A 23,919-nucleotide genomic window follows, 5' to 3' on the forward strand; every position below is an offset into this window, starting at 1 on the left:
ACCAAAATTCGAGAACTTAGGTGGAAGTGGATCGGGCAGAGACCCATGGCGAGGCAGCTTAGCCAGCGACATCCGGGCTATTCATGAGAACCCGTCCTGGCGACAAGTGAACCATCGGCAGTGGAGCTCTTTAATTTCATTCCATTGTTCTTCCGGTCTGGCGGACATGGAATAATAAGTGAGTAAGGTAACAACGTGATTTGCATTGCACCCCATGTGCGGCTGTACATAATTTGGACAGTTTTAAAGTGAGGACCAATATAGATCTCTTCAAATCTCTAATCAGTATCCATTGGGAGTTGCTGCAGAATTAAAAGCCAATATTTTTCTCTAATTGATGCTCCGTGGCGAAAGTCCACTCAGAGGGAACTATATATTTTGTCTTTATGGTGTGTACATAGTGCACTATTACAATAGATTGTATGCGATTATGATTTTGTAGTGACATTGCTGTTTTGTGCCTAATACAGTTTTTATCAAGGTTTTTATAATTCTGGTTTATTAATTCCTTAGACTGGAAAGCTAGATCTAAGATCTGCACAATTAGAATCCTTGCTTCTTCTCTTGATTGTAAGCATTGAGTGTTCTGTAAATATTAGTTGGAAACTATTTTTCTTTCCACAACTATTTGCTTTAGAATAGGTTTAAACCCTTCCTCATTAGTGCTGATAGTTATTTTTGAATAAAATGAAATCGTGATACAAACTCAAGACAAATAAAATTTAAAAATTCGTGCAATATTTAAGAACCGAGTGTTTTGCGAAATTAAATTAAACCGTTTACCACTTTTATTTACACTCTACAGAAACAGTGAGAATAAGTCCAATCAAGGGAGAGTTAAATATTGAGCTTCTCTGCTAGAAAACCTTGAACTGTTATACAAACCATGCTAGACTTTAACAATTCTCTTTTCCTATCCTTATGGGCTTTCAGCCGAAAACCGGCACTTCAACTGGTCACTAAAAACACTGTTGCATCCTTTTATTCTCATTCTGACACTGGTATTTCACCGACGGTACACCCATCGATCCACACTGATTGCAAAGTAATTTGGAAGGCAAGATTATTCGGAAGTTAAAGTTTTTTTGTCCAGTTTTAATTCTTTCGAACACCAATTTGACAACGGCTTGGTTGCGGAATTTAGCCCAAAAAAGTTTTATAACCATCAATATTCTTAGTGTGAACAAAATTCATGCATTACATTAAATTCTAGTTTTGATTTGCTCGAGTATTTCAAGCCACTCCAGTGGTAGCAGCTCGTGATAAGTAGGTATAGCGCTTTGTTCACCTAGAACATTATGATTCGCTTCTCAACCGTCTTGCGACAGATCGGACATCCTTCGATTTGATCTCCGCACATCTGACAGGTTCCGTGGCCACAAAGGAATACCATGTTTTTGATCCGATCAAAACACACTGGACACATTGTCTAAAAGAAATTAAAAATATGAAAATTAATAAATCACAACGAGTGGTTCTACCACTGACCTGTTCCTTGATGTCCTGCAGCTGCTGCTGTAGCTTTTGAACGTCATCCGGGCGTAGTTTCTGCATGTCATCTCTCAGGGTAAGATTGCTAGGAGCCACACCTCCGTTGCTAATATTTTTCGTTGTATTAAGCGCTGTTGGTGTACCACTCACGGTACTAACGTTCGGTGACGTAGTGTTATTCATTGCAACACCGTGGCCACTCTTGTTCATACCCTGCAACAGCGTCTGATTACCGGTCTGGTCCTTCTTCTCATCTCGCTGGTGCTGTACGGTGATAATCTGTCCCGGACCACCGCTGCACACCGAAAGTGGCACTTTCTGGTCGATTTGTGTTCTGCACTGAACGCACTTTTTCATGATTTGAGCACAATTATCGCACGCAACCATATGTCCGCACGGTTTGAAGAACACCGATGCTTTCCGATCGGAACAAACCAAACACTCGCCAATGGTCTCCCGCTCCGAAACCGATTCCCGACAGATTAGACATTTTTTGATTCTTGGACCACAGTTATCGCAGCAAACTACATGCCCACATGGTTTGAATACTGTATCGCGTTTTTGATCCGAGCAGAGCAGACATTCGTCCAACGGATTACCGGTCGGCGTGGAGATGTTGTTCGACTGTCCGCTGATGTTCGGTTGAATGGACATTTTGTTAAGATCGTTCAGCAGATTGGCATCGACCACACCGGGCGGTATTCCACCGGTCGAGCTGCCCGCAGCCAGCAGCGACCCAGACGCGGCTGACGGATTTGGAGCGCCTCCCGCAGGATTGTTGGCCGTGTTGCGCAGCAAGCCGGACGCGGGAAGCCCTGCGCCGGCAGCAGCACTCATGTCCATATCGTCGGTTTTTCGCTCGTTGTAACACTTGATCAGCGTCTTGCAGAGGTTCGGATCCGGGCAGAGGTCCAACGGAGTTTGAAGTTTTCTGTTTTTGATTGTCAAATCGGCACCGTTAGCCGCCAGGAAACATGCAATCGAAGCGGATGCCTTCTTGTCGGTGTTCTGAAATTAAAATAAAGTTATTGTTGACAATTTCCTACAGAAAATGGACAAAAAAACACGAACATTTCTCAAACCCATAAGTATTTTGCCGAATCCTTCGACGTCCTGCAGCTGACGCAACTGGGACAGTGTGTGGTGTCGCAAAGCTTCGTGCAACGGCGTGTCGCCGTCCTTATCCGGAATGTTCAAATTGGCACCCTCGCGTACCAGCAATTTAACGATCTGCACGTGTTGCCGCTCAACGGCCAGATGCAGCGCGGTTTGCAGATTCACATTCTGACAATCCATGTTGGCCCGGCCCATCTTTACGAGCAGCTCGGCTATCTCCACGTGATTATTCAGAGCAGCCAGGTGTAGCGCCGTGTAGCCGTCGTCTTTTTTCTCCTCCACAATCCACAAGCGGTTGGTTTTTGTGAGCAAAATTTTCATAGCACTGGGATTGCCCTTCAAAGCGGCGTGATGCAAAGCGTTGAAGCCATTGTTGTTGGTCAAAGTGATATCAGCGCCATTGTCCAATAACAGCGAAAGCATGTTATCATGTTCCTTCGAAATGGCATCATGCAGCGGGGTATCTCCCTCGGAATCCTGCAAGCTCGTGTGACATTTGAGTTCCAATAGTGTTTTAACCACATTGAAATGACCCTTGTTAACCGCGATGTGAAGAGCTGTTTGTCGTCGTTTATTGCGAGCATTTAGATCAGCACCAGCTTTGGCCAACAGTCCCATAACACCCGGTTCGTCTCCGAACGCGGCATGGTGAACCGCACGATCGCCATCCTTATCTTCAATTTCAACGTCCGCCTTATATCGAAGCAACACCTGAATCACTTCCAAATGTCCGTTCTGGCTGGCTGCTTGGAGAGCAGTGTGCCCAGCAAATACTCCGTTAACGTCTACCTTTACCACCTGCGAAGAGTCCTGCGAGCTAGAGGAAGCAGCAGCCACATTTTGTGCGGCAGCTCCGGAAAGAAACTCTTCAACTTTGCTGACATCGCCATTTGCGGCTGCTTTCACGAGCTCCTCAGTGGTATCGCCCGAAGCGTGCGGTTCAAACAGTTTCTTTAATATAGCCGACAGTCGCTCACCGTTGGTAGTAACGGCAGTCGAACCATCGGATGATGATGCCTGCGAGAAATGTGTGATAATTATTGTTCAAAAATTTTCGTTTCACAATACATACCACCTTTGTGACAGCTAATGGGTTGTAGGTCCACGAGGTGTTGCAAACTTCCACCTTCAAATCGTTATCATGATACACTTGCTGCACGCGACCAACTTTTCCAAGTGTCGGCAGCATAGCCTCGGCCCATTCTCCATGACTACGTTGCAAGATTTTAATCCTTTCCAAATCGCTGCAGATCTTAACAAAATCACCCACCGCAAACTGCTGGGATTGACTTTCGCTGTGCAGCGAAGCTGGAGGAGACACGATCGTTAGCACGGTCGGATTGAAGGTCCATCTGTGAGAACTTGGATAAGCCACCACGATATCATGATCCTCATCAATGCCTACCACCGTTCCGGTGGTATTCATGCACTCGTACATGCCGTCAGTCCATCCACCGTGGCCATGTTGAAGCGACTGCACAATTTCAATCTCCAAATCCACTGTCACTTGATCACCAATCTGGAAACTGTGCGGTCCCCGTCCGGGACCGTACTCACCCAGCACGGGTAAATGATCACGATACACGTTCGTTCCTTTGGAATCGTTAACCACTTTCAAATCGGCCATACCTTCGAAACCGACGCGGTACAAATTTTTAGCTCCGTTGTCCCAAACCACATAGGCAGCCGATCGCGGCGAGGCTGAAGACCAATCTTGAATCTCATTCACTTTACCGCGTCGACCGTTTCCGCCGTCCTGATCCTCCCATTGCCAGTCCACACCGCGCACGACCCGTGCGCCGGGAAAAATACCGCGCACTGCAATCTTCTTCGTCTTTCGCCGTGGTTCCAGCATCGTTTTCTCCCCGCCCGGCGTTGAAATTCGATGAAATCGATGCCTCATGTGATGCTTATCACCGTGATAACAAATCGAGCACAAATCGTAGTTGTTACACTCGGCACACTTCCAGCGTATGCCGAAGATCGGCGTCTGGCGGCAGGTATCGCACATGGTGCCCTCGTGCTTGATTCCCGTGGGGGCGCTGTCCAGGATGCGCAGGTCGTACGCACCGGCGCACCGATAGTTTGCCGCCGTGCCATTGTCCCACACGACTACCACCTCCTCCTGAGATTCGAAATTGCGCACCGTTCCGACGTGGCCCTCACCGCCGTCCTGGGGATTGAAGAGTGAGAAAGAACAACAAATCAAATATATGTACATACAAATCAAAACGGGGTTATTTTCTAAAGCGCAGGCTAACTTACTGGACTCAGCACAAATGAGAACGAGGAAGCTGCTGAATGTGTTTTTATTGAAAAATGTCTGTCGAATCCGTTATCGGATGGGGACTACAAACATGTAAACTGGCGGAATGATTGATTTGTTGGTAAATAAATTGCTTTTGTGAATTCAATACTGCCGACAGTATGATTTTTTGTTTTGTGTTGACGGGTTTACATCCCCTAATCTACTGGACTGAGTACGTGCCGTTGCTTCTAACATTGTATTTGCTATCTTGTGAGGCTATTTAGCTTTTCAATATAAGGATGGTTCCTCTCACCAGTAAACAATATGGTCATTTTATAATAGCTGTGAAATTCAAATTATCCATGAATGTCACGGCAATTGTCAAGGCAAGGTCGTCAATAACTTCCATGGCCAATAATCTGCTAGTCAGCTAGTGTGTGTGATGACACAGAGCGAGTTCACGACCTACTCGCCAACTCGCTTACTAGCAACCTTAAAACTCGCCCAGTGTCATCGACGCTTTAAGCGGATTAACCTACAGTGTGTTAGGGATAGTAAATGGTCGAATAACGTGCTCCAGAACTTCCGCGAAGTTCCACAGCCTCTTATTCAGCAACTCCTATCTCTACCTCATCGTGGTACCATCCGGAATACGTTCCTTAGTGGAAATCGGACAACCGGTGGAAACAAGGGTTGTATGCGGACAGAGAAGAAGGCACTCATGCGATGCAAATGACGGATCTCAGTAGGAACAGGTTCGAATAAACCAAAAATACTGGGAACCAGAGCAGAGGGTCCAAAGCCCCAAAAGAGGATGGTTTTTAATAGCTGTTATCAGAGGTGGGCACCGCTAATCAGCTAACCGCTAACATTTTAGCTAGCGAGTAGCACGTTCGCTACGTTTTAAATATGCTAGCGCTTCTATTACCGTCCGATAAACATAAGTACTACTAAATAAACTACCAGCCACTAATTTTTGAAAATAATTTTTGGAAATAGTTCAACTAGCCATGAATGAACTATATTTGCTCGCGTCGCGAACAGCAGCAAGCAATTTTATCAATTTGTAAGAAACTGCACACTTATTTTTGTTATTATTTTCAAAAAATAGCGGCTAGTAGTTTATTTAGTGACACTTTAACTTATCAGAAGCTAATGAAAGCGCTAACAGATTTGAAACCTAGCGAACGCACTACTCGCTGGCTAAAAGGTTAGCGGTTAGCTGATTAGCGGTGCCCACCTCTGGCTGTTATCCATGGCTATAATGTAAATCGAAAAATGGATAAAACCCCTAATCCAAGGTGTCAGGCGACCCGTGCCGAGGGATGAATGCTGCATCATGAGGGGCTGCCTTCCAAAGCCGGAACCAATGGCGTCGGAGGACTCCATTGCGTGTGATTCTTCGGAATCGAGCCCAATAAGTCGACCGAAGGATGAAGAGCTGGAGGAAACCTTCAACCTCGACAGCGACTCGCTGTACGCAGGACCTTCAGTCTCCTCGCTGATCCTGAGTTCGCCAAAAGGGAGTGTGGAAAGTCGAGCGGATAATCTTCCCGATCCGGAGATGCAACCCGACGATGATGGGGCACCAACGTCGTCTCGCGGTGATCTCAAGCGACTTTTCAGTGCACAGAAAAGGCGGCACAAGCGGTATCTCAGCAAGGGATACACAGAGGAAGAGGCCATGAAACTGGCCCTTTGCCCTGCCGACCAGCTGCCGCAACCTCTCGAGCACTAGCGCAAAGCTCCAAGCACTAAACGACCTAGAGTGCGTAAAAACAAAAGACCGCCTGTGCCCAAACCTCAAGCAGGCGTGTCGTATAGTGAGATGGTGGATGCCGCAAGCATCCGAATCACGTCGAGTGATTACCCATCCACTATACTTACTGCGGATCAGCATACGGCATTCGCAAAGAAATCCTGAACTGCTTTGTGGAACAGGATTCTCCAGCCATACGGCCAAAGTCCAAGAGCTGTCAGCCCAAGAACGGCTCCAAAATCAGAACGACGGCTTCTCTACACAAACGTGGCGAGTACTTCGTCGCAGCGTGACAGGGAATATCGTCGAACTGGCGTTAGAGATAGACCCTCTATCTGCTAACCTGATTGTCAGGCAGGGCTTCATGCTAAATTATATGTTTGGCAAGGCTCGCTTGCGACAGGTCGACAGGCCGAGGAGCAGCCAACTGCCGATTAGGGGATTCTGCGCCAGGAGCAGCGCAGGTTCGTGCGGGGCGACCTCCCGAGGGAGTTTCGCAACCACCTGCTCCAGCCACGTCGGCAACGGTAGCGCAGCTTCGTACGGTTCCCCGTAAGGGGAATCTGCATCAACCACCAACCAATGTCCGCACGTCCGCGACGGTTGCGAAGGTTCGCAAGGTTTCCCGAAAAGGAGCTCTGCATCAACCACCAACTAGTCGCAAAAATCAGAATCGACCGAAAAGCGCTGGCCGTGATTCGGTCTCCAGTCGACTGCATCCATCGAAGCCGTCTGATGTAGGAAAGCAGGCAAGAAGGCGAACACGGAACTGGCAGCCGTCAGTCAGGTTTTGAGTCTAACGACTCTGCCAAGGACGGCAAACCAGTAAGATAGCGAGTAGCCTTCGCTGCGTGCAAGCGAACCTTCATTATGCCAAGGGCGCTTCTAGTGTTCTTGGTCGAAGATTCGTAAACCAGCAGCTAACAGCTGCCTTCATCCAAGAACCTTGGGTTCACGGCACGAGAATTCTCGGCCTAGGAAACTACGCTAAGTTAATCTACTGTAACACGCAGACCAAACCTAGGTCTGCAATTCTGCTAACGAAGACACACAATTTTCTCCCATTACAGAATTCATTCAACGCGATGCCGTCGCTGTCAAACTGGAAGTGCCAACAACGACGGGGAATCAGGACCTGGTCGTGGCGTTCGCATACTTCCCGGGCGACAAGGACGACAAACCGCCATTCGAGGTTGCCGCTCTCGTGCGGAACTGCAGGGCAGGGCTTGAAAAGGGATCGCAAGTTGAATGTGACTGCCGTGAATGCGAACTTTCCGCATTCAAACTCCGCTTTTTGAACGATCATTTGACTGTTTTTTTGAATCCAGTCAATCTCCCGCTTGCGCTGCTGCCGTCTTACAATTCATGCGGCATCTCTGCAGAAGCAAACAGTCAATCTCCCGTTTTGCTTTGCGCTTTGAGAATATAAACTGCAAACTGACTGGAAGCATACGGTGACGTATTTTTTCGTTTCTCTTTTGACGTAGGACTACGTCTTACGGCAAGTTTTGAGATAGGGTGTCATTCCGAAAAATCGAAAAATGCGAGCGTCACGAAAAATGAAAGGTTTTGAGCGCTAATAGCTCAGCGGATTTCCGATAGATTTTCAATATTCTTACACCAATCGATCGGAAAATCTTCTAAGAATTGACCCAAAAGAAGAAAAGTATGGATTCTTGATGTTGAACTATTGAAAAATTGAAAATAATGAACCTATGTTTTACCAGAATTCTCGCTTCGTGATTGGTTGGAAGATTCTTTACGATGATCTAAACCTATACCAATTTGACATCTGTGCTTGGGAAGTAAGCCAAAGCAAGTGACCAAGTTTCTTCATTTCAACAAGATTTCTTAACACCGCGGTTCAACCTAGACCATTTTGATGTCCTTGCTTGGGAAGTACGCCAGAGAGAGTATCAAAGCCCCCTCGTGCCAACAGATTTCTTACGAACGCGATTAAACCTAGACCAATTTGATGTCTGTGTTAGTGAAGTGTGCCAGAAAAAATGACACAAGTTCGTTGTCCCAACAGATCGCAAATTCTTTACTGCGAGACGATTAAACCTCGGCGAACTTGATATCTGTGTTGGAAAAATGTGCCACAGCTGTAGTGTTCGGTTATAATACGACTCTGTATGAATACGCATGCTTGCCGTTTCATTAGAAGTGTAGTGAAAAGATGTGCTGTTGATAAAATAGGATTGAATTGGTAAAATCCCTTCAACGTGGGAAACCATGGATAATAAAAACAATCTTTAATTGCAGTAAGGTAGCAGGAAAGCAGTAGTTTGTGTTCTTGATTTTGTTAAATTGTTTTCAAATGCACAATCTTTTGAGAATTGAACGTATGCAATGTTACTACTTTGATAAATGTTACATACAACGCATGTAGCTTGTATATATGTTGCATATAGCATGTATACATGAAGAATCGAATGATTACAAGCATGAATACATGCCACTATCACTACAAAGAGACTTACGTAGTCCTGCGTCACCTATATGAAGTATTCCACCACGCACACATATAAAGATTTTTTGACATTAGCTGAGGCCCTCGCTGAGGCTGTTTGCAGTAGGAGTAATATCAACAACATCAAATTCCAAACTCCCGGATCCTCTCCTCCACTCTTTGCTCCCCTCTCACTCCTACATAAGCGATCCTCAGCAAATGTCATTCTCGTTGGTGACGAAACCGCAAATTACTTCATATGCGGTCGTGTCTTGTACACAACCCCTCTGATTTTTTGTCTCCAAATCGGCTGCTCACAGTAATAGTTTGTCACCCGGACGTCGGTCCGACGCAAGCAAAATATTCGTTTGTATTGGACGGAGTCCGACCGACTTCTTCCATGCACATGTAGTGGTTGTTTTTTTGTAGTATTGAATCATACGATTGTGCGGTTGCTTTTCGTTAGCGTGGTGATTGCCAATCATTTGACTGTTTTGCAGTCATTCGCTGCTCCAAACGGTAAAGGCAACTTGATCGAAACAAAAATGTCAACAAATTTTAGAGCGCGGTCGTTCTGCTGCGTGCGATCGGCGTTTGACTGCGCAAACTGCCAGTTGTGTTATGCATAGCGTTCGTATTCCACCTCTAAACGGACGGTGTGAACTTGAATGCGCGTTGGTGTGACTGCGGTAGAAAAAAAGGATCGGTCGAAGCCCTGCTGCAGGGCCATCAACGTGCCGTTCCTGATCGGCTGCGATACCAACGCCCACCACACGATTTGGGACAGCACGAATGTAAATAACATGGGTGAGTACCTACTTGAATACTTAACTGCTAACAATGTCCCCACTTTTGTTAATGCTATCAGAGATGAGGTCCTAGATCTCACTCTGTACAGCACTTCTATAGCTGAGAAGGTCCAAAACTGGCATGTCTCTGACGAACCAAGTTTAACAGACCACAGGCATATCGTTTTTGATATTGAGGCAAACTATCTCAGGAGAGAACAATACAGAAATCCGAAGAAAACCAACTGGAGTTCATTCAGAGAACATCTGGGAAACTCTCGGAATTCTTGTCATTAATATACGCGCACCAGCTGAGCTGGACGCTGCAGCCAATGACCTACAGAGTACGATTATTGATGCTTATACTGCAAACTGTCTGTTAATTACGCGCATAGTCTGCCGTGACGGGCCCTGGTGGAATGAATCGCTCAGCAACCTTCGTCGGGAGGCTAGGCGTTTATTCAAGGAGGCTAGGCGTTAGCCAAGGATTATGATAATGGCCTAGGGCAATTGAAAAAAGAAGATGGCAGTCTCACTGTTACTACAAGGGTAACGTTGGAGATTCTTATGAACACACATATCCCTGGTTCGACAGTGTCCACTGGAAGCGACGTCGGCGCGCAACAACAAGTTGAGTCGTCGCGCAATGTGTCAAGCGACTCGGTTCTGCTTGCGCGCCGACTGTTTACGGAGGCTTCAAGTAATTGGGCACTCAGCTCCTTTGAACCAATGAAGTCTCCGGGTCCGGACGGCATACTTCCCATCTTCTTACAAAAAGCGGACGAGCCAAGTAGCAATTTGGGTTTTATTACACTCTTAATGGCATTTACGACCAAAATTGGTCTTGAAGACCACCATAAGAGTACAATAAAACTCACATTGTAGCTTGGGGAAATTATAATGTCCGAGCTCATCAACCTCTTTCGTGCCAGCTTTACGTTGGGACATGTCCCGGCAAGCTGGCGGAAGGTCAGGGTGGTGTTCATACCTAAGGCAAGCAAAAAAGAACTAGGGTAAAGAACTAGTTTTAAGCAGTCTAAGCGGGTCACTGATTGTTTTACCTTATTACAAGCGATGGGTTGACTAAGTGGGGAATATCAGCATACCAATCTTCTTGCTATCTTTAGTTCTTCAAGCTGTTACCATTGGAAGACACTATTGTTGAGCTAAACTTTTGATTTTTCGCTTTAAAAGTTGGAGCGGTGGAACTAATTTTGAACACACCGAACCCATTTTCACCCGCAGGGTGCTGTTTTCAGCAATCCTGAAATCTGAATTTTTTTACGTCCCGTTAAAAAATCCCTTGAACTTTTCCCCCTATTCAGTAAGTTCGCGTTCCTATCCGCGACCTACTAATCGGCATCTGATGCGTAATCGGCATAGCGTATCGGCATATGCGTAAAATGCCATCTGTCTAAATTGTTTATCGGGGCATACACTCACCGCACCGTTCGGCAAACGGTATTCGTCGTCTCTTTTATTCTCTGGTGTTCTTATGGGAAACTGCGAGTTTGACGTCTCACTCGCTGTTCATAAGGATGGTGGGAGAACAAAAGAGGCAAACATAGAAGTGCACACGATCTAACTTTAGAACAGTGTTGTCAAAGCAAATAACATTGAAACACATCGTTGCTTCATTAAATCACTGAGAAAATCTTCGAAAATTATTGAAAAAGCTGTCTTTTGTGTTGTTTTTAATAAAGAAAAATTAATTATGAACATACATTTCTCTTAAAAGTATTGAACCACGTTTTCACCATAGGAGGTTTCAGTTAATTTCAAACTTAAAATTCTTATTTCCAGAACCGAAACAGTATCTTGGCAACACGATAGTTCATCAGTTGTGCTGCAGCTGCTGCTACTGGTGAACAGGTTCCATCAATTTAGAATTTATTTTTAGTTTTGTTAGAAAATAATAAAACTTTCGGCTAGTGACAAAGCCTTAGATAATAGAAAAAAAGAGACTGAATAATATGGTATGTGACAATTGAGTGCTTGACTTTCAGAGTGGTTGTAATCAGTGCTGAAAATTTGATGAATTCGTCAGTAGCAAGGTGGCGATTGCTGAAGAGCAGCTGAAAAATGTACGTTTTTGGACAACAATTTTTAATTCATCATATTTCTTGTCGGAAACCCAATAAATTGTGTTTGTGTGAACCAAATGTATGGTTAAGTGATTTGTGAAGATGATCCTATCAAAAGATTTTGAAAATATGAATAAAAAAGTGCATTTTCGGATCATTTATGTTCAACTGATTAAAATAGGTAACACTGCTTAACTCGTTCCTTACCCTATGCCAAAAGCTTTCAGACCAATTAGTCTGACATCAATGCTTCTCAAGTTGATGGAAAAATCACGGATAATCACATCGGCAACGAGTTTCTAAAGAAATCTTCTTTACATGGCCATCAACATGCTTACCAATGCGGTAAATCTATGGAAACCGCACATCACTGTTTAGTGACGCTGATTGAGAAGTCGCTTCAATACCAAGAGACGGAACTTTGTGCTTTTCTTGACATTGAAGGTGCTTTCGATAACACGTCATTCCCCTCAATTAGCACGGCTCTCCTTAATAAAGGAACTGATCAGCCGACAATGAGCTGAATTCAAGCAATGCTGTCAAGCAGGGAAATCACAGCCTCATTGGGAGATACGTCGATCACAATCTCAGCGATCAAAGGATGTCCTCAAGCAGCAGTTCTCTCCCCTTGCTTTGGTCACTGGTGGTCGACGTACTCTTGTCCAAGCTATCACATCATGGCTATGAGGTCATTGCGTACGCCGACGACGTGGTACTTATTGTCAAAGGTAAATTTGACGCAGTGCTGTCCAGTCGTATGCAAGGAGCTCTAAACTCCACTATTTCATGGTGTCTACGAGAGGCGCTTAATATAAACCCCTCCAAAACAGTCATGATACCATTTACTAGGCGGAGGATACATATTCTTACTCCCCCTACACTGAAAGGAATCAGACTAAGCTTCAGCAATGAAGTTAAACATCTGGGTATTATTCTGGATCCTGAACTGATTCTGGAAACTGAACTGGACCGCTCACCTAGACTATGCTGTCAAGAAAGCAACTACTGCCCTCTGGGCATGCAGTTCACTGTTTGGCAGAACCTGGGGACTGAAACCTCAACTAGCCCTTTGGTCATATACTACTATTGCACCACCTAGGCTAACTTATGCCGCTCTTGTATGGTGACCAAAGGTGAATGAGGTGACAGCGCAGGTCAAGCTAAACAAAGTTCAACGCCTGGCATGTTTGTCAGTGACCAGTGCCAAGCGCACTACGCCAACTGCAGACATGGAGACAATATTATGCTTGCTACCTTTACATCTTCACGTGAAGAAGGAAGCCAAACTCGGTGCAGTAAGGTTACAGAGGTGTCGTAACATACTTGAGGGGGATCAAATCGGTCATCTTCGCGTACTAAGGGAGTTCAAACTATCACCCCTAGTAACGGCCCGGCCCAACATGGATGTTCCGTACAGTGTAATTGTTACTGATCGCGCTGTATGGAGCAATGGAGGACCTGTTCTTCCATCCGGTACCATCTGCTTCTTTACAGATAGATCAAAACTTGGGACTTGCACAGGTTCTGGAGCCTACGGACCCGGAATAAAGGAAGCTCTACCACTGGGCAAATGGTCCACCGTGTTCCAAGCGAAAGTATATGCAATATACATCTGCGCCAAGATATGTTTAAAACGAAAGTATAGGTATGCTAAAATCGAAATCCTTACGGACAGCCAGGCTGCACTACTGGCTCTCAAGTCCACCAAATGTGCATCCAAATTAGTTTGGAAGTGCGGCACAACCTTGAGGGAGCTCTCCCGCCAGGACAAAGTTTCATTATTCTGGGTGCCTTGACACTGCGGACTCGAGGGCAATGAACTTGCCGACAGCCTAGCGAGACCAGGTTTTGCTCATCAGTTCATTGGCCCCGAACCGTTTCTGGGCACCTCCGTATCCGCTGTCAAAAGCGAATTATTGGCCTGGGAAAAGCTAGAAATAGCATCCAGTTGGTATAAAGCGCAGGGCTGTAGACAAGCTAAACAGTTTATCTACTCAGACCCTGCAGTAGTTAACAAACTACTTACTTTAACGCGTAGGGAACTGCGCATAATCACGATAATCACAATTTAATTTGAAAAACGTTTTCTTCAATTTCAAGTTGATACTTGGTACAATTCGTAGTTCAGTTGCCACACTTCGTTCTTTAGTTTTCCATTTAGAATTGATCGAAGGACCTTACGCTGAAATTTAGGATACAATATGAGCCACCCCGGTTCTATGCTGGTAGAAGAAGAAGAAGAAGAAGGCTGCTTCTTATCCCCGCTTCTGCTATTACTCCATCAGTTGAACCATGCGATAATTTTGGAGCCGGCTCTTCATCTGTCACTTCAATGGCGCTTACTTCTTCAGTTGCTGTAGGATTTTCATCGGCTTCACCCCTAACGCAGACCACTACAGTAGACGGACCATAGTTCTCGAAACTCCGACGAGGACGACCTGCTATTTATATCATGAACGACTTTTTGCTCCAGTGTAGTCACTCCATCGTCGCCAGTTCTTCAGTTGTCCCGGCCTTACGTATGAGCATGGGGAACGGGGCTACCAAAATACTCTTCACGGTAAGCACACGTTTGCTAATATTTATTTCTCTACTGATCCGGACCGTGCCTCTAGTACTACGCAACTTGAATATAATACAAGCTGATAATTAATCACTTACGAGAAATAGTAATTCATTTTCGGTGCTCTGAGTAAATCTTTAAAAGTAAACAGCTGATCCTACTAGTATCGTATGATTGTATCGGAATTTTCAGCCTTCCGATTTCAGATGACAGCAAAATGACTTTACACATCAGCTTCAGCTGGACACTTACCTGCTTGCCCCACTTCCAGTCGGGTCCACGGATAACTCTCGATCCGACACCCTCCATGGTAAACCGAGTCGGCCGAGAAGCGACGGAAATATTTGCTGGCGCTACCACATCCATATTGCTTCCAGTCGTAGCGCTAGCGCAGGCCATCTTTGTTTCAGGTTCAATTCATTCACCCTGCTCAACTATAATGATGGATCCTCCTATACTTTTCACGTGAGAAACTAAACCACACACTAATCTGACGAGCTCGTTAACAAGCTACTCCGCCCGAAATCAAATATTTGGACAATTTTGATCTGGTAGGCAGGAAATTCTGTTAGCAAATTTACTACCTGAGATTGAAACTGAAGAAACTTTGACTAAATTTTCACTACACGGGAAAGCAATCGAAAAAATCGAACGAGTGATGCACTGAACGCAGACATGACAAAACAGAATGTATAAAACGTGTGAAGCACGATGAAAGAAATCGTGTGAATTGAAGGAGGAATGGACTTTTTCATTGAGTGAGTGCGAAGTTTTAGCAGCATCTCGCTTCTCCTTGCGCAAGGCTCTATATATGTATCTCGCTTTTCGTATCACCACTACTATCACTCGTACAAAAAAGGTGTAATGTCAAGGAAACATCATAGCTTACATGTTCCTTTTTATCTTTACGTACTCATTTTCAATAAAATATTAAAACTATTTAAGTTTAACAGTTACAGAACTTTCGTTCTAATCAAAGTAGTTCATACATTTGTAATATATATACAGTTCGGTTAATAATCAAGTAGAGTGTAGAAGTTGATCTTTAGTCTAGTGGGCATAGATGTCCGAACCCATTGATGATCCAGCTGTCATTTCGATTGCTATTGATATTGTTCGCTCTTCGGTAAGAATTTAGCTGAAAGCTAAATTGGTTCGATATGTTAGAATAAACTCGATCGTCAAAGTGGAAAGTTTACTTTTCCCTTCGTTCCGCTAAAAAAGAAAGTCCGTGAGTTTTTTGCTAAGTACTTTAAAGTGGCGACGAGCCAAAACGGTTAGCTACGCGTGTGTTTGAATAAGTGCATAAAGTGGCATTTAGTGGTAGCTGAAATTTCGCTACACAGTGTTTTGTACAGGGCGATAATTTGGTGCCGTTCGGTAGCGTTTTTGAACGCCGAATTTGGGCAGAATCTAGAGCAAATTATCAACTTTAAATCAGCGCAAGGTAAGTGAATAAGCCACAGGGCTTTTTTAGTGAAAAGTGGAACGCCATTTTAGTGTATTTTAGGATTTTTTTTTTGACAAAGTGATCCGCAAGCTAAGCATTTTTTAGTGATTTTGCCTTTGTTTTTCTTTTTCTCCTTTTTGCTAGTTTTGCCAGTCGGTTGCAAAGCAACGCTCTCAGCATCGGCAACATAGTTGCATGCTACGGTATAGAGTTGTATAGAGTACACTAACGCAATCTGGGCTTTTCTTTCGCCGATTGCCGGTTCGTTGTGTTTACCTTTTTCAAGGTATAAAAAGTTGGCGATTGACCGGGTTTTTCGCGCTAGAGGCGGGCGAAATACGGAATTACGATTTCGGACGGAGCGTTCAAAGGATCCTGGAGACGGGCTTTGTTGTACCAGCTACACAAAGGCGGCCGTGGCCATTTCGTGTACGACAAGATTCCGGACAAAGGCTGTGACCATTTCGTAGGTCTGAATAGATTGCGGACAAAGGCGGAGGTGACCATTTTTTAGGATCCCGGACAAAGGCGCTATTCTGTGGAGCACACAAAGGCGGAAGTGCCTTTTCAAATCCGGTGGAACGGACAATAGCGAGGAGCTTCACGGTTTTGTTTAACAACTGATTAGACAAGGTACGTTTTTTTTTGTCTATTATTTTTAAATTGCCTTTTATATTTATTATAAAAATATATCTTTAGTCGCTTTGATCTGGTGCAGGTATGGCGTTAATGGGGACAATAGACCCATACGTCTTTGGCACGTCTTTTTCGAATTATGTAGAGCGGCTAGAGTATTTCTTTTCGTGTAATGACATACCGCAAGATAAAAAGAAAGATATTTTTATGAGTTTCTCGGGAATGCATGTTTTTGAGGAACTCAAATTACTTTATCCTGGTATAGAGCTGAGAACTCTTACCTATGAGGCAATTACAAAAAAACTAAAGGAGCGTTTTGATAAAATCGAATCAGACACGATTTTGAGGCATAAGTTTAGGTCTAGGAAACAAGGTGCAACAGAAACTGGTGAAAATTTTATACTTGCCGTAAAGCTTCTCGCAGAGCAATGCGATTTTGGAGAGTTTCGCGATTCCGCTATTAAGGACCAATTGATATACGGGATTTACGATAAGAAATTGCAAAAAGACATTCTTGAAATTGATAATTTGACGTTGAGAATTGTGGAACAGAAGATTAAGAATAAAGAAATTATAATGTCAAGTACAAGTGCTTTAAATTCGGATTATAATACTGGTGTTAACGCTGTTCGGAATCGTTTAGGAAATCGTGAATCGGATTATAGGCCGCGGAATTCAGTTGATAGAGGTCGTGACAGATTTAGAGGTAGAGATAGGATGAACAATAGCTATCATAGAGGTAATGATAGAAGGCGCTCACGTTCGGGGCGCAGGAATTCCAGTCGTGGAAGATATGCCAACTTTATTTGCAATTTTTGTAATCGGAAGGGTCACATCCAGAAAAATTGCTACCGTTACAAAAATCAGAGGAAGAATTCCGTAAAGTTCATCGCAGAGACGCCTAGTTCTGACAATGTGTACGACTATTTTAAAAAACTGAGGGTCGACTATGGCAGCGATGATTCTCCAGGTGATTATCCATGTCTTATGATTAGATCCATTAATAGGATTGCTGAACCTTGTTTCCTAGAAGCTGACATTGAGGGTAGATTGATAAAAATGGAAATTGATAGTGGTTCATCAGTTTCGGTGATGAGCAAATCTGATTTCTTCAAACAATTGCTAAATGTTCCATTGAAAAATAACAATAGAAAGCTTTTGGTAGTAAATGGATCGACATTGGAGATACTGGGCAGTGCTTTTGTGAGAGTTTCAACCAATAATAGAGAGGCTTTGCTAGAACTTATAATTTTAAACAGTGAACATCGCTTTACTCCACTAATGGGGAGAGACTGGCTGGATGTTTTTTGTGAAGGTTGGAGGCAGCATTTTTCGAATATATTTTCAATAAATGCTACTTTTCCAAAGAATCGTTCTGAAATGATAGTAAGCAATATAAAGGACAATTACAAAAGCATTTTTGATAAAAATCTATCTACTCCTATTATTGGTTTTGAGGCTGATTTGGTGTTGCGGGAGGATACACCGATTTTTAAAAAGGCGTATCAAGTCCCTTATCGTTTGAAGGAAAAGGTTGATAATTATTTAATAAAACTTGAGAAGGATAAAATCATTTCTCCCATTAAAACCAGTTTATGGGCCTCGCCGGTGATAGCGGTTATGAAGAAAGATAACACGATTAGACTTGTCATAGACTGCAAGGTGTCTATAAACAAAGTTTTGATTCAAAATACGTACCCATTACCTTTAGCGCAAGATTTATTTGCATCCTTGTCTGATTGTAGTTGTTTTTGTTCCTTGGACTTATCTAATGCTTATACACAACTTAATTTATCGGAGAAATCACGGAAATTTGTCGTTATTAATACATCAAGAGGACTTTTCACTTACAACAGGCTTCCTCAGGGTGCTTCTTCAAGTGCTGCAATTTTTCAGCAAATAATGGACACGGTTTTAAAAGGACTAGATATGGTCTTTTGCTATTTAGACGACGTGTTGGTTGCTGGAAGAGACTTTGAGGATTGCCATAAAAGGCTTCTATTAGTTTTAGACAGATTGCATGAAACTAATATCAAGGTTAACTTTGATAAATGTAAGTTTTTCGTGAAAGAGTTGCCTTATTTGGGACACGTAATATCAGGGGAGGGCCTCAAGCCAAACCCAGAGAAAGTAGCAACTATTCAGCAAGCTAAGAAACCAGAAAATGTTACCCAATTAAAAGCTTTTCTTGGCCTCATAAACTATTATGGCAAATTTCTTCCTAATTTATCTGCAATTTTAAGTCCATTGTATAAGTTATTGCTAAAAGATGTTAAGTATGTGTGGAGTTCTATATGTGACAAAGCCTTTAATGAATGCAAATTACAGCTGCTCAATGCTAGTTTATTAGTTTTGTACGATCCCAAAAAACCAATTATAGTCTGTGCTGATGCTTCATCCTACGGATTAGGAGGAGTGATAGCTCACACTATCGGTGGAGTAGAAAGGCCGATCAGTTTCACCTCTTTTTCGCTGAATACAGCACAAAAAACTTATCCGATCCTGCATTTGGAGGCACTGGCAATAGTATCAACGATAAAGAAGTTCCATAAATACCTGTACGGCCAGAAATTCACGGTATATACTGACCATAAGCCGCTTTTAGGAATTTTCGGTAAATCGGGACGTAATTCAATTTTCGTGACTAGGTTGCAACGTTACATAATGGAGTTGTCCATTTACAATTTCGATATTTTGTACAGACCGTCGGATAAAATGAGCAACGCCGATTTTTGTTCCAGATTTCCTTTAAGCAACGAGGTTCCTAAAGCTGTTGATAGTTATAGCGTGAATAGTTTAAATTTTTCTATTGAACTGCCTCTCGATTCTTCCGTAATAGCTAAAGAGACTCAGAATGACCAATATCTTCAACAGGTAATATATTTTACAAAGCATGGTTGGCCAGAAAGATTAGAGAGAAGTTTCAGAAATATTTATTCACAACATAAGGATTTAGAAATCACGGACGGTTGTTTAGTTTTCCAGAACCGTGTAGTAATACCATTTTCGCTCCAAAATAAGATGTTGAAGCTACTCCATGCAAATCACGTAGGGATTATCAAGATGAAACAATTAGCAAGAAGATATTTATACTGGTTTGGCATTAATAACGACATTGAGCGTTATGTTAAAAAATGTGACGTTTGTGCAAAAATGGTTTCTGTGCCAGGGCAAAACCTTACATTTAAATGGACGCCAACTACTCGACCGTTTAGTAGAATCCATGCGGATTTTTTCTACCATGAAAGAAATGTATTCTTGCTAATTGTAGACAGTTTTTCGAAATGGTTAGAAGTAATATGGATGAAGTATGGAACGGAAGCCGAAAAAGTTATTAAAAACATGCAAAGTTTATTCACTCGTTTTGGTCTACCGGATGTTGTGGTGACGGATAATGGACCACCGTTTAATTCCCAACAATTTATTTCTTTTCTTGAAAGACAAGGGATCAAGGTGATGAAAAGTCCGCCTTACCATCCACAAAGTAATGGTCAAGCGGAACGCTTAGTACGAGTGGCAAAGGATATTTTAAAGAAATTTCTCCTTGATCCCGAGATAAAGAGTTTAAGTATCCAGGATAAACTGGACTACTTTTTGTTTGGTTACCGTAATACTTGTCTGACAGAGGGAGGAGATTTCCCGTCTGAAAGAGTTTTGTGCTATAAACCGAAAACGCTTTTAGATTTGACAAACCCTAATAAAAACTTCAAAAAAATGATTAAGCAATCCAAATTTGACGATGAAGAAAAGCATGTTCAGTTTGAAAAGGCACTTAAAGATCCGTTCAATAAACTAGTTTCAGGAGACAAGGTTTATTACAGAAATCATAATATGAAAGAAACACAGAAATGGTTAGAAGCGACGTTTGTTAAAAGAATCTCTTTGAATACTTTACAGATCTCGATCGGATCAGCCTTGATCTCGGCCCACAGGGGGCAGATTAAGCTCAGTGAAACTGAACGCAGGCGCAATACGGCGCTTCAGTTGGACCGGTTTACACCTACGCTATGCCGGGGTTCAAAAAGGCGACATGAAGGCTCCGATGACGACGAACCATTCCGGGGATTTTCGCCGAACTTGGAACTACCTGTACCAACTAGAAACGAAGTACACCCGAATGTTTTACGATCAAAGGATTCAAGAGTTCAACACGACTCTTCTCGAAGCAACAGTGATAAAGATCTGCGTAGATCTAGCCGAGCTAGAAAAAAGAAGTTCGATGGAAGCTATGTTTATTATAAATGAAATGTTCAATATTCGATTGAATTCTAATGTTATAATTTCAATAATTTCGAATTTATTATGTTGTAAATAGTTGTAAAAATATTAAGCATAAGTTCGATCCTAAGGGTGAAGGCATTGTAATATATATACAGTTCGGTTAATAATCAAGTAGAGTGTAGAAGTTGATCTTTAGTCTAGTGGGCATAGATGTCCGAACCCATTGATGATCCAGCTGTCATTTCGATTGCTATTGATATTGTTCGCTCTTCGGTAAGAATTTAGCTGAAAGCTAAATTGGTTCGATATGTTAGAATAAACTCGATCGTCAAAGTGGAAAGTTTACTTTTCCCTTCGTTCCGCTAAAAAAGAAAGTCCGTGAGTTTTTTGCTAAGTACTTTAAAACATTGAGTACGCAAATAATATTTTTAAACATGGATGGAACTTTTCATTATTGTTTTTATAAATTATCTGATCAGATATCCTTTCATTTATCTTTTCGATAGTTTTTTTTTGTCGGAAGGTTAGACGACTTATCAGTGGTTAAAATGATTTTATGAAAATTTATAAGTCTTTCGGTATGATACGAAGCCTATTTACAATTCTACCGCCAGTAATTTAATTCTACTTGACTAATTAGTTTACAATTGGTATGGACAACGAAGAAACGATGAATCACTTTGCATAATTTGCTCAAGTCCTTAGAATACTGATTAGTCACTGTATCTATATAATTGTATCGGAATTTGCTGCTGGTAGTTTTACCACCGTGTTTCGGCGGACAATTTTAACTGGTCACTAACCTGCTTGCCCCACTTCCAGTCGGGTCCACGGATAACCCGCGATCCAACGCCCTCCATTGTGAATCGAGACGGCCGGGAGGCCACGGAAACGTTTGCTGGCGCTACCACATCCATGTTGCTAGCAGTCGTTGCGCTAGCACAAGCCATTATTCCAGTTTCAGTCTGAACAGTTCATGCAAGCACTTTTTTCTTAGTTCACTTCAATGGCAAAAGATCGTGACCCATCAAACAGGCGACAAATTAAGTCACACAATAATCTGACCAAATGTTTAACACGCTGCTCCGCCCGAAATCAAAAACTTGAGTGACTTGGACCAGGTAGTCGTTTTTGTTAATAAAATTCGCTACCTGAAATCGTCGAGGAAACCTTAACTGAATTTTCACTTCACAGTGAAATCAGCAGGCAAAAACGGAGCCACTGAACGCAACACAGACATCAATTTGAATGAATTTTTCATTGAATGAGTGCGATGTCTGCCCGTGGAACGGCGAAAACCGTGGCAACCAGACAGAAGTTTTAGCAGTTTCTCGCTCTTGCTTGTGCAAGTTGCTATATGTTTGTCTCGCTTCTATTACTCAATTTGCAGCAAGCACTACCACCGATGCAACTTGTAACCATTGAATAATAATGAATGGAGGAATGTCAAAAGAAAATCAGAATCTACACACTTGTCCATTTTTACCCAAACTGGAGTGCCATCCACCCAGTTTGCCGCATTCTCAAAAAATGTAGGGTTATCAACCTATTTGGGACTCCATCTGTAGCACGCAATTTGGATACTTCCATTTGATTTCGCTGTTAGTGTTCAAACTATGTGCATTTGCATTTGTATCCCCGATGACTATCTTTAGTCGTGCCCGCAACAGGATCTACCGCGCGGAACTCGCGCTTTCCCGTCTTTGGCTATCGGATGGCTGCAACTTTTACCTTCATCTGCTGCAGCTCTCTTGCCAGGATACCTGCCCGTGCCGGTTCAAGTAGAGTCCTGACATTTCAAGCACCAAGTTTCCAATAATCCTTGTCCTTTTTCTTTTACCTGGGTCCATACCGATTATTCTGCTCTAGTTTCTTTCCTGAATTTCTCCTAGCCTAAGTTTTTTTTACGCATACCGCCTTACTAGGCCTGCGATGCCTAGTCTCGCGGACAAAGTATAGCTGGCAAGACACAGAGTTTCATAAGTCAGCCGCCCGTTCCGGATCAGTCGCTGTTGTATGCCGCCCCTAACCTGAGATACAGCCGCTTACCTGGTACGGAAGCGGCGATCCACCGTGTAGTGGGATCACTGTCGTGAGTCTCCCCCAACCTAGAGACAGACGCTCACGGCTGGCAAGGCTGTTCCTTTTGCTACCACTCAGCAGAAGCATAAATGCCTCCTTCCCTGTCGGTATACGACCCGTGTTTCCACCGGGGTTGGTTACCCGACCTCCACTAAGGTGGCGCGTACTCCGGCTGGTGTCACGAGGAGGTATAGGGATAGGGCTACTGGTTAAGAGGCTAAAGACCACTGTGGGATCTATTTTATAACTGCAAGTACCTGAGGCATCGATGTTACGCATTACCCTACCATTTACTAGGATACACGTCGGACGTGACTGCCTCCATCCTACCACAAACGACAATGACCTGAGGTTAATCTACTTCGCTGCAACCACAGGAATGGCTATCTGTAGTACCTATTTTGCACGAACACACCTGGAAACACCCTAATGGAGAGGCTTGCTCTCAAACCAACCATGTTCTGGTTGATGGCCGGCACTTGTCTGATGTCGCATATGTGCGAGCCTTCCCGGGACCAAGCGTCGACTCGGATCATTATCTCGTAGTAAGCTAGATCTGCGACCGGTTGTCCAACGTATTCCAATCGATACCAACGAGAGAAAGATACGACTAAACATTCGGCGGTTATCAGCAAAAGGAGTTGCTGCAGAGTACTCTCGGAAGACTAATGAGCGGTTCGGTGAACGACTAGGAGAAATCCTGAACGACACGAGCAGTGGAGGCACATCCACGACGCGATCAGTACTACAGCACGAGAAGTGTTGAGTATTACTGCTGCAGCCCCTCCCGGTAAGTGGTTTGACGCAGAGTGTCAACGAGTGGCTGATGAGAAGAATCGAGCAAGAAATCACCGACATAAGAAACGCTTATTTAAAACGATCAACGGAATCAGGAACCGAACCGTGCCAACTCCTGTTACGTGCAACGATAAGGAGGGGAACCTGAATACCGAAAGATCGGAGGTGGGTAGGAGTTGGAAACAACTTTTCCATGTATTGTTGAACGGTGAACAAAATGAAGGGGTGTCA

At 43.4% G+C, this 23,919-nt stretch overlaps 2 protein-coding genes across 5 annotated transcripts; one reads left to right on the plus strand and one right to left on the minus strand.

The window, feature by feature from the left end:
- Nucleotides 1–342: 342 nt before the first annotated feature.
- LOC128738621 (E3 ubiquitin-protein ligase mind-bomb) lies at nucleotides 343–22,015 on the minus strand. 2 transcript variants are annotated; one of them, XM_053833908.1, is made up of 5 exons: nucleotides 21,612–22,015; nucleotides 3,680–4,780; nucleotides 2,563–3,624; nucleotides 1,489–2,499; nucleotides 343–1,429 (listed from the first exon to the last, which is right to left on the minus strand). In XM_053833908.1, the coding sequence occupies exons 1-5, from the start codon at nucleotides 21,756–21,758 to the stop codon at nucleotides 1,289–1,291; spliced, it is 3,462 nt and encodes a 1,153-aa protein (XP_053689883.1). In that variant the 5' UTR covers nucleotides 21,759–22,015; the 3' UTR covers nucleotides 343–1,288. The 2 variants fall into 2 exon arrangements, with proteins under 2 accessions (XP_053689883.1, XP_053689884.1); XM_053833909.1 differs by lacking the exon at nucleotides 21,612–22,015 and adding an exon at nucleotides 14,754–15,136.
- Nucleotides 15,501–21,184, plus strand: LOC128738620 (uncharacterized protein K02A2.6-like). 3 transcript variants are annotated; one of them, XM_053833907.1, is made up of 4 exons: nucleotides 15,501–15,948; nucleotides 16,096–16,417; nucleotides 16,466–16,584; nucleotides 16,651–21,184. In XM_053833907.1, the coding sequence occupies exon 4, from the start codon at nucleotides 16,672–16,674 to the stop codon at nucleotides 20,830–20,832; it is 4,161 nt and encodes a 1,386-aa protein (XP_053689882.1). In that variant the 5' UTR covers nucleotides 15,501–15,948; nucleotides 16,096–16,417; nucleotides 16,466–16,584; nucleotides 16,651–16,671; the 3' UTR covers nucleotides 20,833–21,184. The 3 variants fall into 3 exon arrangements, 2 of the variants coding, with proteins under 2 accessions (XP_053689882.1, XP_053689881.1); XR_008412124.1 differs by having other exon boundaries at nucleotides 16,096–16,584; nucleotides 20,485–21,175; XM_053833906.1 differs by having other exon boundaries at nucleotides 16,096–16,584.
- Nucleotides 22,016–23,919: the final 1,904 nt, after the last annotated feature.

This window comes from Sabethes cyaneus, chromosome 2, assembly GCF_943734655.1.
Source record: "Sabethes cyaneus chromosome 2, idSabCyanKW18_F2, whole genome shotgun sequence".
Lineage (NCBI taxonomy): Eukaryota > Metazoa > Arthropoda > Insecta > Diptera > Culicidae > Sabethes > Sabethes cyaneus.

What these genes read in the sequence shown, in the direction of transcription:
- LOC128738621 (XM_053833908.1), bottom strand. Translation starts at nt 21,758, where the DNA reads ATGGCTTGTGCTAGCGCAACGACTGCTAGCAACATGGATGTGGTAGCG. An exon ending in CATTAGCTGTCACAAAGGTG is followed by an intron (nt 3,625 to 3,679) that starts GTATGTATTGTG and finishes CATTTCTCGCAG; the next exon opens with GCATCATCATCCGATGGTTC. An exon ending in TGCAGGACATCAAGGAACAG is followed by an intron (nt 1,430 to 1,488) that starts GTCAGTGGTAGA and finishes AATTTCTTTTAG; the next exon opens with ACAATGTGTCCAGTGTGTTT.
- LOC128738620 (XM_053833906.1), top strand. Translation starts at nt 16,672, where the DNA reads ATGGCGTTAATGGGGACAATAGACCCATACGTCTTTGGCACGTCTTTT.